The 18,620-nt window shown below is 37.2% G+C and overlaps 2 protein-coding genes across 3 annotated transcripts in view; both read left to right on the top strand.

Annotated features, from left to right (window-relative positions):
• Positions 1-5,149: 5,149 nt before the first annotated feature.
• evx2 (even-skipped homeobox 2) lies at positions 5,150-14,804 on the top strand. 2 transcript variants are annotated; one of them, XM_015057756.1, is made up of 3 exons: positions 5,150-5,278; positions 11,110-11,351; positions 11,816-14,804. In XM_015057756.1, exons 1-3 carry the CDS (start codon positions 5,155-5,157, stop codon positions 12,431-12,433), a joined length of 984 nt encoding a protein of 327 aa, XP_014913242.1. In that variant the 5' UTR covers positions 5,150-5,154; the 3' UTR covers positions 12,434-14,804. The 2 variants fall into 2 exon arrangements, with proteins under 2 accessions (XP_014913242.1, XP_014913241.1); XM_015057755.1 differs by lacking the exon at positions 5,150-5,278 and adding an exon at positions 9,601-10,700.
• Positions 14,805-17,197: 2,393 nt separating this feature from the next.
• lnpa (limb and neural patterns a) overlaps positions 17,198-18,620 on the top strand; it is a 23,077-nt gene continuing 21,654 nt past the window's right edge. Inside the window, exon 1 of the mRNA XM_015057758.1 lies at positions 17,198-17,210. The gene's annotated coding sequence lies outside the window, so the exon portion shown is untranslated. The remainder of the gene's footprint in view (positions 17,211-18,620) is intronic.

Raw genomic sequence — 18,620 nt, 5'->3', positions numbered from 1 at the left:
GCCCTTTCTTGAATTTTTTCCTTATTTCCCCTGCGGCCCCACAAAAAAAAAAAAAAAAAAAAAATGATAATATAGCATTGTACTCCAAACCCAGTTGTACGTGTGCGTTTATGTTGCTTTCATACGCATGCAGGGTGTGTCCACACATTGTTCAACGTGCTTTCAAACTGTTTTTCGGATAATTCGACACTATTTGAAAGCCACACTGTGAAAATTAATTTTGGAAGGTATTCAATATTCGACGGTGAAATTACTTATGTTTCAATCAGACATATTAGTTTTCCTTAAAAAATATATATATATCTTAGAATAAATATATTACATCAGACTAGACTGGATTCGATTGAACTAAATTAGACACTTCATTCATTTCAGGAGGAAAATAGTTTTTGCAGAAATAATTAGTGAAAACAGAAACACCTTGTTTACTTAGTAGCTACTTCTTTTTTTATATAACAAATCCAAACTAAGTTTAATTCCACTGAACATGTTGATTCAGTCATCTTTATTCTCATTCCTTGTGTCCAAAGTTCAATCCATAACAGTGAGGGTGATATGTAATGAGCAACACTGAATGAATAAATGAAGGTGGGGAGTTTTCATAAGTTTTCTGGTTGAGAAAGTTTCTGTACATGTGATAATAAAAGTTAAAGTTCTTCTTTAACAACTTTAGCCACGTTGCTATGCTAAAGTAAGGCCAAAATACCAAGTGGAGCTTCTTAACCTTGAGACAGTCGCTGCAATAAGCAGGACATATTAGCTTTAGGTGTCAGGGAAAGGGCTTATATGCACCTCCGTGGAATAGATTTGTTTTATTTTATATATATACACATATGTGTGTGTGTGTGTGTGTGTGTGTGTGTGTGTGTGTGTGTATGTGTGTGTGTGCGTGTGCGTGTGTGTGCGTGTGTGCGAGCAACAGTTCACACAGCAATTGATATACAGAACAGTTTTCAAGCCCTTCTAGTGTAACATTCCCTCCCCCAGCCTGACACACTCCTCATATTTCCTTTTTCAGCTTGTTAATGTAGATATTACAATAAAACATGTCCAACTGGCTTTATTTACTCCTAAAAAGCTCCGTTAATGTTTCAGCAACGTTTCGTGCCGAAATCAGAAAACAATTCTTAGTTTTCTCAGCATTCCAGGCCCGATCAGTTAAGGAAAACTATCTTAATTATTAGTTAGAAATGCATTTAAAAAATAATAAAGCAAATTCGACTAATTTACTAAAGAGTCTTTCAGGTGTTAAACTCAATCTAATTGATCAAATTGCAACGATCTGTTTTACAAGTGTGTCCGACTTCTTCCTCCCTTTTCTCAGTCAAATATAAGCGCATTTAGATAGTAACCTTGGAGTCAGTTCTTCATTAATGGCGGAGTTTCAGCTATCTCATCATTGACATGCGGCTCATCTAAATTATCAGAAATGTTGTGATTCCCCCCCCCCCACACACACACACACACAGTTTGATGCCTCGCTTGGATACAAAGGTTGAACAACAGTCATATTTTTCGTAAGCGTCTCAAAATGTGCTTTACGCAGACGTTTAGAAAACATTAATTCAGCGCCACGCCGCCGTTGCAACCTGTAATCGTTTCGATCTTTCCTCGAATCAAACGCATCAGAATGTTAGTATTTGCCTGTTTAGCCAATTAACTTTTTCTGAGTTAATTTTGTGCTCCAAAGCTACGGACACTCCTCATAAACGCCTAAATTGCAAAATTAGACAACGTTTTAGGGTCGTTTACAGCTCCTCAATCCCCGTGTTTACGGTGCCAGGAGCCAAAGTGAGGAGCTCAAGTCTGGCTGATTTCCATGGCCTTTGACTGAAGCGCTTCCTTGTCCATTGTCCTTGGTAATAAACTTGCTGCTCCCCTCGTTCAAGTTCTTTGCACTGAGAAACGTGTCGAAACGTCCAGACTCTCAGCAGCGTACAGCTAGTCAGAAGCACAACAAACGAAAAGAAAAAAAAAAAAAGTATTTTCATTTTGCCTAATATTAAGACACAAATGTTAATAAGCAACGCGCTTTGGATGTGGAAAAATCACCTTTATTGTGCTAACTACAAACAATTCTAAGCTTTATTGCGCATTAAAACAAAACTAGACTCGAGTGTTCATTATCAGGAGCAAACTGAATTATTTTTTATCATATTTGCAAAGTTAATTATGAAGCCGTGAGTTAATCATGCTCAAACAAATTAAATCTCGAAAGAAGAGCCATTAGGCACTAATTAAAAAACAGATAATTTCCAGCTAAACATTTTCCGATCTGTCTATTATTACAGTGAGGAGACGGAAGCGGGATGAGACTCACTGCGGAGTGTGATTTCTCAAATAAGCAATTTAATTTTACTGAGTGGAAAATTAAACAGCTCGTTTGATGTAAAAACGCGGCTTGTTTATTATCGCCGGTGATAATAATCCGCTGTGATGCAGCTCCCACTTTAATATGGAGCTCACAGAGAACAATACGATCGCACGTTTTAAATTGGGAAACAGTAAACCACGAGGAAAAGTGGGGAGTTAAATAAACGGAAGAGTCTTGGTTAAAACTACTGCTGTGGAAAAAGGCGCTACTTCTGAATACATTTCTCGACAGCAGCCTGCGTGTTTTGCCAACCAGCAGGCCATATAAGCATTTTATGCTAATATACAAACAGTTCTATTTTGTGTCTTCAGAACCACTTACTGTTATTAGAAAGCGAACACATTTATATAAGTGTGTGTGTGTGTGTGGGTGTGTGTGTGTGTGTGTGTGTGTGTGTGTGTGTGTGTTTATAAATAAAACACATTTTATAAATAAATTAACTTGCATAAGTTAGTTATATATAATCGACTTATTTTTAATGATTTGATGGGATGTTAAAAATTCATTAATTTGATATGAACTGAAATTTGGACCAAGTCGAAAGCAACATCATTTGCCATTTATGTTGCAAAACGTCCTGAAATGAAACAAAGCAACAAAGCGTTAAACGGAACAAAAAAAAAAAAAACACGCCATGATATTAAACAAATGTGTATTAGCGCCATTTAAACAAACTAAAGCAAAAATTGAGACAAGCATACACCAAATGCACTTTTAAGAAATAATCCGCGACTTAGTAATATCTAGCATTATGTTTTTGAGAATGTGAGACAATATGAGAAAACCCTCTCAGGTTCCGGAAAAATAAAAAGTAAATCTCCTGTAACCAATTTCTACGGTAAATAGTAAAATGTTTGAATCTACATAGAAAGACTTATAATTTATTTAAAATAAATAAATAAATAAAATAAAAAATAAAAAACAAGGTGGCCCTGAACAACTGACCCCCATTTTGCTGGTTGTGTTTTCTGCACTTGCAAGAAGCTGCCACTAGATGGCCCTCTCGCTTAAGGAAAGAAAACTTTCTTATGCGGCTCCTGTAACAAAAGGGGGGTTCGTGCTACGCTACTGACCTTTTTTTAGTTTATAGAAACCTATGTGGATAGCAGTCAGAGTAGTTAATGGTTAAATTCGTTTGTGGAAGACGAATGTACTAAACTACTCCAACACTGACAATTAGTTTGATAAGTAAAAATAATCTTCTTGTTGGTTAAGACGATATTACGTTTTAAGGTTTACACATTTGACCATGTTTCGACCCAATACTTATCCCTCCGCGTGGACCTATCCGGATCCTTTGAACCACTTTTTAATTTTTAATATTCAATATTTGTTCCTTTGTTGATGCTATTGGAGTCAAATTTCCTGCAGATTAATGATTTGGATCAAGTCAAAATTAAATGCCAACTACACTGATGAAAATGCTCCTTTCATGTCAACCAAAGTTTCTACAGGAGTTTGTATTTTCAGTAAGATATGATATTGGCTGTGTTTCCAGCCAATATCATATCGTAATATTACAATATTTCCATAAGATACTTATAACCACTTGGTGACCACTGCTTCTTAGATTTCAATTATAGTTCAGTGAATGACCTTTTAGTACAGCGAGCTGCAAAAGGACTACTCTTTTGAAAAGCATGAATCTAACTAGGGGTGTCAAACTCCAGTCCTCAAGGGCCGCTGTCCTGCAGTGTTTAGATGTGCCACAGGTAAAAAACAGTGGAATGAAATGGCTTAATTACCTCCTCCCTGTGTAGATCGGGTCTCCTGCGCCTTGCTTATGACCTAATTATTCTTTTCAGGTGTGGTGCAGCAGAGGCACATCTAAAAGTTGCAGGACTGCGGCCCTTGAGGACTGGAGTTTGACACCCCTGAGTACATTTAATGTCATTCCCATGCTGGAAGGTGAACCACTCTACTGTCAAGTCTTTCCAAACTTCATATTTTTTACCAAGATTTCCATGCATTTCATCCTTCTTCCCATCTGCTTTGATTCTGTTTTCCAAAAGCATACCAAACACAACAATGCTCATATTTGACATTGCAATTTGTCCTGTCTCAAACTTTTGCCGTTTTGTCTCACTGACATGTTTCATACAATTAAACAAATTTAAATACGAGACAAATTTCTTCCAAATAAATTATGATTTAGCTTATTGAGCAAAAAAAGTCATCTAGGCCAACCTGATCATTTAAAAAAAACATGCCTGTATTTTAAATGTAATTGCCTTTGCCAATGTTATTGACTCCTCAGGGGGAGTTTTGGTCCAATTTTCTCTGCAGAATTGTTTTAATTTTATGACACTGGGATGTTTTAGAGCCTGTTTAGGTAAAACCACAGTAACTTAATTGGATGTAAGTCAACGATTAAATTTGGCCATTCCAAAGTCTTCTTTTTTCTTTTTTTAAAGTCTGCTCTTCAACCCCGTGTGCTTGAGTTGATGGTTGTGAATTAGTGACCAGATCTTCTACAAGAGAACAGAAGAGTTCCATAAACTATGTTGCGTAATACTGAATCAACAAAACAAGCCCAGACGATGATGTTACCACTATCATGTTGGTCAGCATTATCTGTATTTTTCCAAACTGTTGTTCAATTATGTAACTCCAAATGTAATGGGAAACGCACCTTCCAAAAAGTTAAACTTTTGTCAAACCAGTCCACAGGATATTTTTCAAAGTCAGTCCTCAAGTTGCCGGTATGTTTTAGCCCTTTCCCTGGGCCAACACACCAGATTCAAATGAGGTTGATTAGCAAGCCTCTGCAGAGGTTTGACATGTGTCAGACAAAGCTGGATCATCTGAATCAACTGTGTTGGAGCACAAACACATCTAAACCTGTCAGGACACTAACCCTGGAGCTGGAGCTACATGGTAAAAAGGTCGTTAAGGAGCGTCTTGGTAAGTGTGAGAAGAGTCTTTGTGTTCTTCGTTTCAACAGGGGTTTTGATCTTGTAACTCTCCCATGGAAGCCACTTTTGCACCTTTTCTTTCTTGTTGTTGAATAACGAACATTGAACCTACCTGAGGTGAGTGAGACCTGTGAGTGTTCAGATGTTGCTCTGGGATTTTTTTCTGACCTCCTGGATGAGTATGCAGTGCACTTGTAGAGCAAGTTTAGTAGGCTGACCAGGAAGGTTCAGCGATATTCCATGTTTTTCCCATTTGTGGACAATGGCTCTTCCTGTTATTCACTGGAGTTGCAAAGCCTTTTGAATGACTGCACACAGACTAACTGAATGTCTTATATTACCACATGCTTATTAAATTCTAGCCAACTTCATTTAGTCAGACTGGTTCTATTTAAGTTTGTTATTCATCTCACCTGGACTTGCTGGTGAACTTGAACTTGGCTTTCCAAATAAATGGTTTTTCACAAATATTCTTTTGACTCAACAAAGCACTTTTGATACACAGGCCCAGGTTAGTTGGAATGGATTTGTTCATCAATAAATTATATTACAACTTGAATACTACTGTTTGTTTTTTATCTGGGTTGTCAGATATTCAAATTTCCTTGATAGTCTGAAACATTTGGGTGAGACAAGAACAGGAAAAACAGAATAATTTGTAAAGGGGCATATACTTTTCCACAGTTTTGAGACAGCAGCCCATATCAATAAACAAACAATTTTGAAGGTGGTAAAGAACTGGAAATTGGACAAACATTGCCCAAGTTTATCTTTTCACCACACAGAAAGTAGGAAAAGGAGGTTAAAAGGAAAGAAAAAAACATTTCTAAACCTCACTATTGGAACTGGATTTTCACTGAAGATCCTGAAAATGGGTGATGTGGCTTTCTGCCCAGGGCAACACAACCGCATAAGAGTATTTTGTGGTGCTTCCTTTTGTTGTGCAAAGGGAAAATTATATCATCTGATTTTGCATAACAGCTAAGGACGATTTGGATTTCAATGTAATTATGCATCTCTAAAATGTCTAAAACATGAAGAACAGTAAGCTCTGGAAACCAGGATTCTGGACCTTTGGAACAAATGGCTCTTTATAGGGATATGTTGCAGTTCCTCCATTGACCACTGGAGAGAGACTGAGTCCAACAAAACTGGTCAGTCTGAGGTAATTTTTCATCAGTCATTTCCAAAATCTCTTTCTGGCAAGTTTCTGAATGGATCATCAGCAGCCATGAAATGTGCTAGTAATAAACCAACGGGATTCATTCTGACTTTCTGTTTTACTTGTGCAGAGAAAGTATACTGCTCAAAAAAATAAAGGGAACATTTCACTTTAATTTTGTGTGTGGCTCCAAATCCAGGCCTCCATTGGTTAATAAATTTGATTTCCATTGATGATTTTTGTGTGATTTTGTTGTCAGCACATTCAACTTTGTACAGAACAAAGTATTCAATGAGAATATTTCATTCATTCAGATCTAGGATGTGTTATTTGAGTGTTCCCTTTATTTGTTTTTTAGCAGTGTATATTTATGTGAAAAGTTGACAGATTTCTTTTTAAATCAGACAGAATATGCTAATTGGTTTGCCAAGCCTTTCTTCCTTTTATGATAATAAAATATATAAAAGCTTTTGTTTATTTTCAGTGAAACAGCATGGATTTGAGTCATGGTCAAAAGAATCTTTATATCTTCAGTGCAAATTTATTCTAAATGTGGCATTCAAATGTACAACCTCTTTGTAGTCCAATGATACAGGTCACTAAGGATGAGGTTGATGTTATCCCTGTATAAGTTTATTGCTGTTACAATATTCCACTTGAAAATAACTTTTTTTTTTCTTCCTACATGTACTTCCTACAGTTGATGATAGAACAACATAAATGAAATTTAGAGCCATTTCACATCCAGAGTTCTGTTTTTGCTTTCTTTTCGCATCAATCAAGAGACGGTTTAAACGGAACATTTTAAACAACATGAAGAAGGTTAAAAGGCTCGTCTTTGTCATGGTAAAGAAATGTATTTATCTATGTTCAAGTGTTCCCATAATCTTTATTATAAGAGAAGAACTAAGCTGTACCACAACAACAGAATTTTACTCTTTAAAGAAAATTATGATCCGCTAAGTGCAATCATTGTAAACACACTCACTATAAAAGCTTGAATCTATTGTCCTAGACCTAATAAGTGGAGAAATTTTGTCTGAACTGCAAAACTGTTCTTCAATTTATCTCAGAACTATGCTGTATATACACTGCCAAGAGTTTGATAACAATAAAAAAAAAATTAAAAATAACATTTTATTTTCTTGTCAAAGAGTTAGGAACTCTGACAATTTTTGTGTCTTACTTTGTTTGGTTTGCCTTTAGTGCAAACGTCTGTGACATCTGATTCATTGAGCAAATAATCTAATTATGTTGGATGTAAATCACCAGAACTTTAACAGAACAAAAGATTGAGCCCTTTAGCAGAATTTAAACTTTGCTATTTGTCAAAGAATTAAACACCCCATGTGAGTTTGGTGTGAAACAAAGAGCCTCACACCTGCCAAAAATGGTGGATCTGAGATGCAGTGGACCTGTTTTTATTCCAAACTCACTGAATACCTTATTAAAACCTTGTTTGTGGCTCTATTAATTCTTTAAAATACCAGGATATTAAATGAAAATGTGTTAAAAAAAAATGGGTCACCACATTGGCAGTTAATCCAAAACATATGGATCACTCCCAACACAAGAAACTTTTCACTAGTCAATTCATTTTACCATGGTCATCTTAGTACTGTAGAGACATGCACTGAACTGAGAAGAATGTGGAGTAAGAGAAGATCCAAGACTGAAAAGTTGCAAGAGACAAATAGCAGACATACAAAGAATGAACAGCTGTGGTGGCAATAAGTGAAGTGCATTCACTTTCACATAAAATATAAACTGCATATTAGTTGATATTGATTTTTTTTTATATCATTTCCAGTATCGGATTGTGCACACACTGTACCTCCAGATAAACTCCATACTTCCCATTTATGCAGTTCATTATTTATGTATTTATTTACTTAACATACCAGAGAAGAGGGTAAGTTTGATGTTCTGCTCACAATCACATAAAACAATCCATTACCCGCTAATCAATTCACAAGTGCAAATAAATTATTTTCTAAGGTCAGACACAAACAGCAGAAATGAATGAATTATTTTGTCTTTATCATAACTTTCAAACTATTGTGATTTTAAGTGACATACAGCTGATGTCTTTGTCAATTTGCTCTTTGTGAACAATTCCTGCTGGGTGTCCCAGACAATGCAGGGGGCCCACAGCAGTTGCGATATTTACTTATGCCTCCGACCGGCCCTGCACAAACATATTTGTGTTATTTCATCTATGTTTTGAGATAAAAAGAACTCTATAAATATTTATGTCAAACCATGATTATTATTTGAACCATCTTAACTTGCAGAACTTAGATATGTTGATATTGAGGCACGTTTATAATTCAAAATTCAGTCTGAGTTACAGACTGTTTTTCTTTTGCAACTGCTTCATCAAAATAACTACAGACATTGGCATGCAAAACAATTCCTGTGAATATTCCGAATAAAGGTCAGGAAAGACACAAGTCAGGACATATAATGAACCGCTTCTGATATCAAAGCCAGTAGTTAATACTAAAAACCTGTAGGAGGCGCCAGAGGACGCGCAGAGGAAACTGAAGGCGTCTTCATATTCCTTTCAAATCGTGAAACAATGCGTCGATGCATGGGTATTGATTTTTATATATATATATTATTACATGAAGAAAGCATGTTAAACAAACGAAACTACAATTATAATAAACAACTACTGAAAGCTTAGAAACTTGTTCAGGATCAGAAGAAATTATTAAATTAATTCAAAAATTAAGGCAAAAAACATAAAAATAAAGTTGAATTCGATTTAAATGCAGAAAGAAAAGACCAAATAAAACAGCAATCCGTCAACGAAACGAACTTTTTAAAATTATTTAACAGGGTGTCATTAAATGATTGACTGATACGTTCAGGCTTTTTAAAATATCATTTACGTTTTTTATCCATGGTCTAAAGATATTTTGTGCTATTGTCAGGGGATCCATAAAAACGTGTATTTTGTCTTCCTGAAGCTCCGTCTGTAAAGCATAATAACTTATAGTTGTAAGCTTTATAGGTGGAAAAATGTGACATATTTCAACAAAAGACAAAAAAGAAGAAATTGTTTAATCAATGGGTGGGGAAAAAAAAATCATTGTTTTTTTTCCTATAATCTTGGAACTAAAATGCATATTGTATCAAAGGGAGTTGCAAAAATAATTTTAAAAAACAACAAAAGTAATAAGCGGGATAAATAAAAGAATGAGGATTAGAGAGGGGGAGGGCGAAAAGAGAGGAGGCAAACAATAGAGAATCAAAGCATAATAATATTCCTAAATGAAGAGGGAAATGCTGCTCCGCTCATTTTATTAATCAGACTGTCAATTCCCCCCCAAGAGGCCAAACCCAAGAGCGATCTGAAACAGACTCAGAGATCAAGCCAGGGACGCGCACCTCGCTCCTCACTCCTCTCTTCCCTCTCCACTTGGATATTATTCGTCTGACCGAAGGCCGCCTCCATCATCAAGTGACAGCCCTCTCCTATTTATTTGCTTATAAACCTGTTACAATAAATGATCATTGGAGCAGCGTCAGCCCAGCATTTTAACAACGGACATCGAGCACTTTTTTGATGAATGACTTTTTTTTTTTCTTCTCCCCTCCCGCTGCTGCATGTGAGGAAGGATGCGCGCCTGCAGCTCGGTTGCATTCAGATTCTTACATTTTTTTGCGTCTTGCTTATAAAACGGTTGTACCAGACACGGTAAAGCAGAGTTGCACGCGGATTTAGCTCTGACACAACTCATTTGTGCGCCAGCCCCATCCCTGGACAAGTGTTGTGTCTTAGTGTCTTTTCCTCCCCTTTCTTTTTCTTTTTTTTTTTTTTTTTTTTTTTTTTTTTGGCACGGCTTAATGATGGAGAGGATAAGAAAAGAGATGATATTGATGGAGAGGGGTCTGCACAGTCCTGTTGCAGGGAAGAGGCTCGGGGACGCGCCGGGAAATTCAGTTCTGGAGGCCCTGGAAAACTCCCAACACGGTGGACGACTCAGTCCGAGAATAACCTCGGCTTCCCTTCATGGGAATCTCGGGGACATCCCGACGAAAGGCAAATTTGAAATAGAAAGTCTTTTCGGGACGCACCACGGCAGCGAGAACGCCTCTTCTGCGGAGATTTCATCGTCGGAGAGCAGAAAGAAAATGAGTCTTTACTCCGAAGTTTCGCAAGAATCAGACATAAATAGTGATGTGGAGGTTGGATGCCCTGCGCATCGCTCGCCGAGCCAGCACAAGGAAAACAACAAGGGTGAGATTTTGTGTTGCCTGCATACCGCTCTTTAATTTATGTCTATATATATATATATTTTTTTTTCGGAGGAGTTATTTACAAAAATTAAAATCACACAATTGAAAATGTGTTTTGTTTCCATAATTCTACATTTAAATTTCTTCCAATTCCAGCAAAAATAGTACAATAAATTTTCAGATTTTTTCTTATTTTTCTGTCTTTTTCTTTTCTTTTCTTTTCTTTTTTTGAGCATGTTCTTTTGCGTGTGCACCATAAACTGGTACAATAAGGAAAAATAAAATGATCAAAAATATGCAGTAGTGGGCCCACACAGACGCACAAGAGTTAATTTTTTTCTTGTAGATTTTATTAGCGAGCTAATAATAATAATAAGCATAGGCCTATAATTCTTCTTTTTATTTTTCAGTTTTTTCTGACAGTAATTCAGCGTCCTCCAACACAAGCTCGAACTCCCTCACGAACATGAACGGAAACTCGGCGGGAGGATCCAACAATTCCAACACCGACCAGGTCAGGAGGTATCGGACTGCTTTCACCCGGGAACAGATCGGGAGACTAGAAAAGGAGTTTTATCGGGAAAACTACGTTTCCAGACCGAGGAGGTGCGAATTAGCCGCAGCGCTGAATCTGCCCGAAACAACAATTAAGGTGAGGCTGCAAAAGATGATGCTCAATGGGCATAAAAAATAACTGTGGTGTAAACAGCTGAAACAGATCTTACAAGTTAACAATTTTACGCAAATCTTTTAGTAATTAGTGTAAGTCTTTGGGGGGATTTTTTTATTTTAATCCAACGTGCACGCAAAATTATTATTTCTTTTCTTTTCTTTATTTATTTTTTTTTGCATTTAGGATTTTTTTTATATATATACAAATGAACTGCACAAACAAAACGAATTTGTTCATAGTAAGAGCTGCATCTTATCTAAATCCCACTTTTATTGCTATTTCATAAAAACGGGAGCGTTTCTAATAAATATTTATCGTCAGAGCAGGGATGTGTGTGTCCCTCCTGCTGCACACGCTCAAGCACACACTTCCCTTTTCTAAACGTGGTGCTTGAAAGCAACACGGCAGCTTCAATATGGGCCTTGTTCTGACTCTGTGCGCAGGTGTGGTTCCAGAACAGGCGGATGAAGGATAAGAGGCAGCGCTTGGCCATGTCCTGGCCCCATCCTGCAGACCCCAGCTTCTACACTTACATGATGACGCATGCGGCCGCCACAGGAAGTCTACCATACCCCTTCCACTCGCACATGCCTCTGCACTACTATCCGCACGTCGGCGTCACGGCGGCAGCAGCGGCCGCCGCGGCCACCGGAGCCGCCTCTTCACCCTTCGCCACCTCCATCCGGCCTCTTGATACCTTCCGCGCCCTCTCCCATCCATATTCGCGGCCAGAGCTCCTGTGCAGCTTCAGACACCCGGGACTGTACCAGTCGCCCGCGGGCCTAAACAGCTCGGCTGCGGCCTCCGCGGCGGCGGCTGCGGCTGCGGCGGCGGCTGCGGTTAGCGCTCCGTCCGCCTCCGGGCCCTGTTCGTGCTTGAGCTGCCACAGCAGCAGCCAGGCCGCTAGCGCGCTGGGCTCCAGGAGCGCCGGCGCTGACTTTACCTGCACGGCTTCCACGCAGAGATCAGAGAGCAGCTTTCTGCCGTATTCCGCCGCTGTTCTCAGCAAGACCTCAGTCCCATCACCTGATCAGCGAGAGGAGAGCTCACTTAACAGATAACTGGTCACCCTTGCCTCTGTTTTTAAAGACACGTGTGCGTCAAAGCGTTGTAAACAGACACAGTGTTTCATTTCTATTATTTCTAAAAACAACAACAGCAAAAGTGGACATCAAATATTGCCATTCATATAGCCAATAGTTTTCAAAAGACGTGCCCCTGTCATGCGAGTAGACCAGTTTTTCTTGGTTAGTTATTTCGCCCTTCCACCATTTTCCTTTTTTTTTTTTTTTTTGACTTTTCCTGTTTTGGTTGTTTCGTGCCCAACATTTTTATCTTCCACCGGATGTTTCGTGTTGACCCCGAGTCCATTCCTTCCTGCTTTGAGAAGAGATTATTTAAAGGGGTTTTCTTCAGTCTGCTCCTATATATTTGTAAGGGAATGTGTTATGATTCAGTTTAAAAATATCTGCCTGCAGGAGGTCGTTCAGAGATATTTCGGTTTGATCCGAGTCAAAAACTGCAATATTGGTTCAGATGCAGATCAAAATCAAAATCAGTGATGTTAAAGGGTTCTAAGAAATAGTTTTTAAAAAAATAATATAACATGTTGAAAAATGTATTCCCATATTTCGTCCATTACCTCCATTTTGCTTATTTCACTTAAACGACTGCATATGAATTTAGTTTTGTTCGTAGTTAAATATTTTTAGTAGGGGAGATAAAAATCATAACGATTCTCAAATTTCCCGTATATTTTAATTCAGTGTTATATTATTAGCTAAAGACGTCCTATTAACACCCTGTTGGAACATAATAGCCATTTAGATTAGTTCTTATCCCCCTTTAAAGACCAGCTTATTCTTATAAAATCTGAAAGATTATCTGATGAAATCACAACAATTCATCGCAACCTTCTGCACTGACTTAACGACATATGACCACATTTCCTTAAAATAGAACAAAGAAAATAGCTTTAAATAATTGGTTGTTAAAGCGACAGAAAACTTCCATCTGCTGGCTTACAAATTGATATGCTCACTAAAGGATAGTCCCTTGAGACAACACTGTTTCGTATCTCTCCCCCCCAAAAAAAAAGTTGCATACAAAACGAACAAAATGAGAAAAGTATTGAATGACGAAATTACCATTACTCGGACTGGATCACATATGCATTGGAGTCATAGTCAATGGAAATATGAGGGAGGTAAAATCTTGCATATCTCTAAGAATTACACAAGAATTAAAACATCCATAATTCATCCCAGAAACACCCACCTGGAGAAATTAGCTAAAATGCAGCAACTCGTTTAACATTTTTATTTTTCACAAAAATGGAAGCTAAATAAATAAATAAATGGTAATAAGTGTGTACGAAAGTGATGTAAGGGGCGAACTGACACAAAGTTCACTAAAACCTTATCCACAGAAATGAACTGATACGCAAACAGAAGGGAACCCGATTGACCTGTCTGGGTACGAAATGGACGTAGGAACTGGCAACGTGACGAATTGTCTGATTACAAACAAAAACAAAACACCCCCCAGTTTAATTAGTTTACATCGGCTTTTTCAATCAGGGTGCCATTTCATACTAAAAGACGCCTACATTTCTAAGGATTGAAAATCCAACTTTTACCTGACTATTTACGTCAGCTTCAAAGTACATTCCGTCAAACTTTAAAAAGCAGAAGGTGTTTTTATTATTTCGTTTAGCTTGGTCCATCTTTCTTCACTAAGGCCTCTAACAGACTGATATTTTGGCAGCAATATAGCTTCTCCAACACCCAGTCTCTGCTCTGTGGGGACCTCCCTAATCAGCTAGAAGGTGCATATAATTTCACATCGCGTCTTCCGTGTCAATTTTTATGTTAATAACGAGAGGATCATGACAAAAATTGCCAATCATCGCACCTAGATGGAGCTCCTTTGAATACACGGCCGCAAGAAAAGTTCGTCGTTTTGAGACCCGCTGTCAAGTGCTAACAACCCGCGGAGGGAAGTCATTAGACATACAAAAGAGCTGGAACAAAGCGACACTCCTGGCACCCTGTACGAGGAGACCGGCTGACACATGGAGGCTTTAAAATGTTTCAGATAAAGCAGCTTTCCAAGAGCTCCTTGAATAATCTTCTGCTCCAAACAAGGAGGGGGGGTGGGACTGGATTTACACAGCAGGACCTGCTTTATTTACATTACCGAACCTCATTACATCAGTCCAGTATATATATAATTGCTATAGGACCTGTTCTGCACACACAGTGATGGGACTGGATTCCGATCAGATGGCCCCACAATGGTTAACAACGTGTCTGCTCCTGTAAAAAAAAAAAAAAAAAAAAAAAAAGCCGTAAGAATTTTTAAAAATGTGCATTTTAGTTGTTCCTGTTGGGACATCAACAATATGTTAATTCTAAAACATGTGAATTGTTTCAAAAAAAGAGAGAAAAAATTGCAAATATTCCTACTGATAGCTGAGAACTGGATTATTGATCTCAAGAAAAAAGAAACACAATTAAATGTAAATGGTAGGCAATTTTCCAAACACTTTTCCTTTTTATATATATATATATATATATATATATATATATATAATTTATTTTGTGTGACCTGATGAATGTTTTTTTTAATGTTTTAACACTGGAAGGAGCTGCCTATTGGTCTGTAAATTCAACAATAGTCCAAATTCCTGAGCGAAATTAAGAATTAATATTGAGATGGAGAACATTTCTTCACGGCCCTCTAAAAAGTTTTTTTTTTTTTTTTTTTTTGGGTCTATGTTAAACTCTGTATTTAAAATATCAATGACTGTATTAATTAAAATATTTTAACTTGGAAAAAAATGTGCAATATGAAATGTAAATCCTGTTATTTATTGGTCGTGTTTGTTCTTGAAAAATAAATAAAAAAAATCTTTACATATATTTGTTTGTTATTGCAAAATAAATGAAAGGTCAAGATAAATTTAAATCACAATTATCAATTAACTTGCTACATTTAAGAATGAAAATATACAACTTATATTTAACTTCTTTGACGATAGGCTTATTTGGAGAGTGTGGTAAATCAAAAGAAATCCTCGAACATTAATTAAAAATACGCAAAGGCTACAGGGAATATGAGGCCTGCCATCGCGGGTCATTCCGGCCCTATAATTTACCATTATTTTTACATTACCTCTAAATGATACAAGCTGATACTGTCGTTAATTGCACTTGGTTTAAAAATATAGCCAACACCATGAGTTGTCCCCGGGGGACTTTAAGATAAGTTGCTTTTTTGAACGTCCCCATTAAAAGAAATAGGATTAGGGGCTGTGATATATCACCAGGTTTGCTTGCTCTTTACTAAACAGAGGGTTGGAACGAGATAGATGGGGGGTGCAGAGGGGAAAAAGACAGAGGCCAGAAAAACACTGCCCACTATAACATGATGAGTTTTGTATTCAATGTGCGCGACAGTAAGAGAGAGAGAGAGAGAAAAAAAACTCATGATAATGTAGAAGACTGTCTGTCACCCTTACTGAATGGTTTTTGACAAGAAAATAAATCTTTGGCTTGTTTAATATATTTTATATTTTCTTTATTTTGGTGCTAATAGAAAAACCAAATTAAACGTCCAGCAGCGAGATAGAAATGCAAAGATCGATGATCCTGCCCCTTACTGTCCAATCACCCCTCCCCTGCCCCCACCCCCAACGTTTAATTGACTGTATTTTCAGGGTAATTGAACTGCTTGTGGTAAATTGGTGGATTTTATAGAAACGACATGAAAACTGCATTTACTGACATTCATCGCATCTTTGACATTGATTATCTGATCAGCGCCGTGTCATGCCAACCTCCAATTCTTCATTACACACTGTTTATGAGCTGTTACAGAACAACTCGCTTGTTCCAGAGTGATTGATTGCCTTATTAACGCGTGTTCTTGTAAGTGTGACCGGACTGATTACGATGCATATGTTTAGAATAATGTTTCATTTAGCTGACTGCGAGTAATGCAGGGTGACAGCTGCTGCAGGGAGGACAAAAAAAAAAAGAAAAAAAAAAGCTAAACTACAGGGAGCAAGCGGGGCCAAAACGCGTTTAAGGTGGAACTGGAAGACAGCACAGAGCACACATGCACGGTCAAATCGCTCAACAGAGGAGGGACTGGCTGCTTACTGGGGATGGGAAAAGTACATTATTATTTATTATGCAGTATCCTGGACACTTCAGAGTAAAAATACTCCACTATAACAAAATGTATAGTGTTCTCGCAAAGTATGCAACCCTCACAGTGTGTTTTTGTTTTTTGGGGGGCAGGGGGGGTGTTACATCTTGTGCAGTTACACCCAAATATGTCAATGTATTTTAATGAGACTTTATGTGGACCAACACACAGTAGCAGGTCATTGATAAGTAGGAGGAAAATATAATTTTTTCTTGACAAAAACACAAACATATAAAAATATAGTTTTTTTTTTTTTTTTTTTTTTTTTTTTTTTTTCTTTTTCTAAATCACTCCAGATCAGTCAGACTGTGAAAATCTATTTTTAAGCCGTGTCACTGACTCTAAATTGAATTTATGTTGGGACACTGACTGGTCCATTCTAGCACGTGAATATGCAACGATCTGAACCGTTTCATTGTAGTTCTAGTTGTATGTTTAGGGTTCTTGAAGGAGAACCTCTGCCACAGTCTATACTCTTCTGCAGATTTCACTGGATTTTTTTTTTTTTTTCTTGGACTGCCCTGAATTTAGCTCCAACAATCTTCACATCAGTTTTCATGTTCCTGTTAAAGACAAGAGTCCCACATCATTATGCAGCCACCACCATGTTTCAGAGTGGTCATTGTGTTTTCAGCAGATGTGCAGAGTTAGTCATCCAACCACACATAGCATTTTGTACAACTGCCAAAAAGTTTCCATTTCTTCTTAAGTGACCAGAAAATCTCTTCCCCATGTTTGACTATCCTGTGGCTTGAGGTAAACTTGAAACCACATTTCTTAGGGATTTCCTAGGAAATGGCCTTCTTGTTACTCCAGATTTGTGGAGTTCATTTCAGAGTTGTTCTGTTGACAGATACTTCCAACTGAGCTTTGGATATCTACAGCTCCTCCAGAGTTAAACACCTCTGAACCTGAGACCTTTAAGTTTACACTTGTACCACACTCTTTTCATTTTCAGATGTGATCAAAACGTTCTGCTTCAAACATCTTCACAACTAATATCCCTGAGCTGTTTAGTGTGTTCCTTCATTTTTATGATGCTGTTAGTTCACTAAGAAGTTCTCTGCCTAGAGGTATTTATATAGCAATTTAGCTACACAGATTTGGATGTTATTTACTGCATGTCTTGGTGATTTCTAAAGGCTTGTCAAACTGGATTTTATTTAGCGCTATCAGATTTAAAAGGTGGTAAGTACAAATGCAAGTCACACCTATTATTATTAATTAATAAAAAAGCTTTTGAAAATCTTAGGATTTTCCTTCCATTTGATAATTATGCACTAGTTTGCTTTGACCTATTGAAAAAGAATGCACTGAAATTTGTAGTTGCAGTGATTAAATGATGAAAATTGTGATGGCTTATCTTGTGCAAGTTCATTTGAGCATCAATGTAATTACATGATTATTCCATTGCAATTTATGCATAAAAACGTAATTTATGTTGTAGAATGCTCTGCTTTTGTGTTGTGCATTATGGACTATATGCAGCCTGCAGAGATCCATACCACTATTATGCATCTAAAACAGTCTCTGCTCTGTTTGTCTCAAATCATTGCCTCTGTTCAAATGTTACTTTCATATATTACATGACATTAATTCAACTATAGCTCATTAAGACAAAATGAAATGGTTAAATTAACTTATCAGCTCATAATGATGATGAATGAGGTATTAATTCAGATACAAGCTGGGCAATTTGCAATTTTGTAGTGTTTTGATGGTTTTGAAATAACATTTAATACAGCAGGTCATTCCCTCAATCAATTACGCTGTGCATATGAGCCGGTGGTATGGAAAATGTCTTTTTCATGCATATGTATTGAAACATGTTCTCAATTATTTTGGAAATTGCCATTTATTGGTTTATGAGTTCTTACTTCAATGGCTCATTCAGCCTGGATTTATTTAAGGTGGTAATATAAATTGGAGCTTTACTTTCAGTCTATCAAAAATATCTTACCACTCCACATTTTTAACAATAAACATTTTCTTTTTTTTTTTTTTTTTTTTTTTTTAAAAAAAAAAAACCAAAGT

The sequence above is a fragment of the Poecilia latipinna genome, unplaced genomic scaffold, assembly GCF_001443285.1.
Source record: "Poecilia latipinna isolate Pla-1442-1.1 unplaced genomic scaffold, P_latipinna-1.0 Scaffold1489, whole genome shotgun sequence".
NCBI lineage: Eukaryota > Metazoa > Chordata > Actinopteri > Cyprinodontiformes > Poeciliidae > Poecilia > Poecilia latipinna.
The sequence above is the reverse complement of the archived record's forward strand: the minus strand, read 5'-3'. Positions and strand labels throughout refer to the sequence as shown.

Coding starts and splice junctions, on each gene's coding strand:
- evx2 (XM_015057755.1), top strand. CDS start 10,307: ATGATGGAGAGGATAAGAAAAGAGATGATATTGATGGAGAGGGGTCTG. Junction 10,701..11,109: donor GCACAAGGAAAACAACAAGG/GTGAGATTTTGT, acceptor TTTATTTTTCAG/TTTTTTCTGACAGTAATTCA. Junction 11,352..11,815: donor TGCCCGAAACAACAATTAAG/GTGAGGCTGCAA, acceptor CTCTGTGCGCAG/GTGTGGTTCCAGAACAGGCG.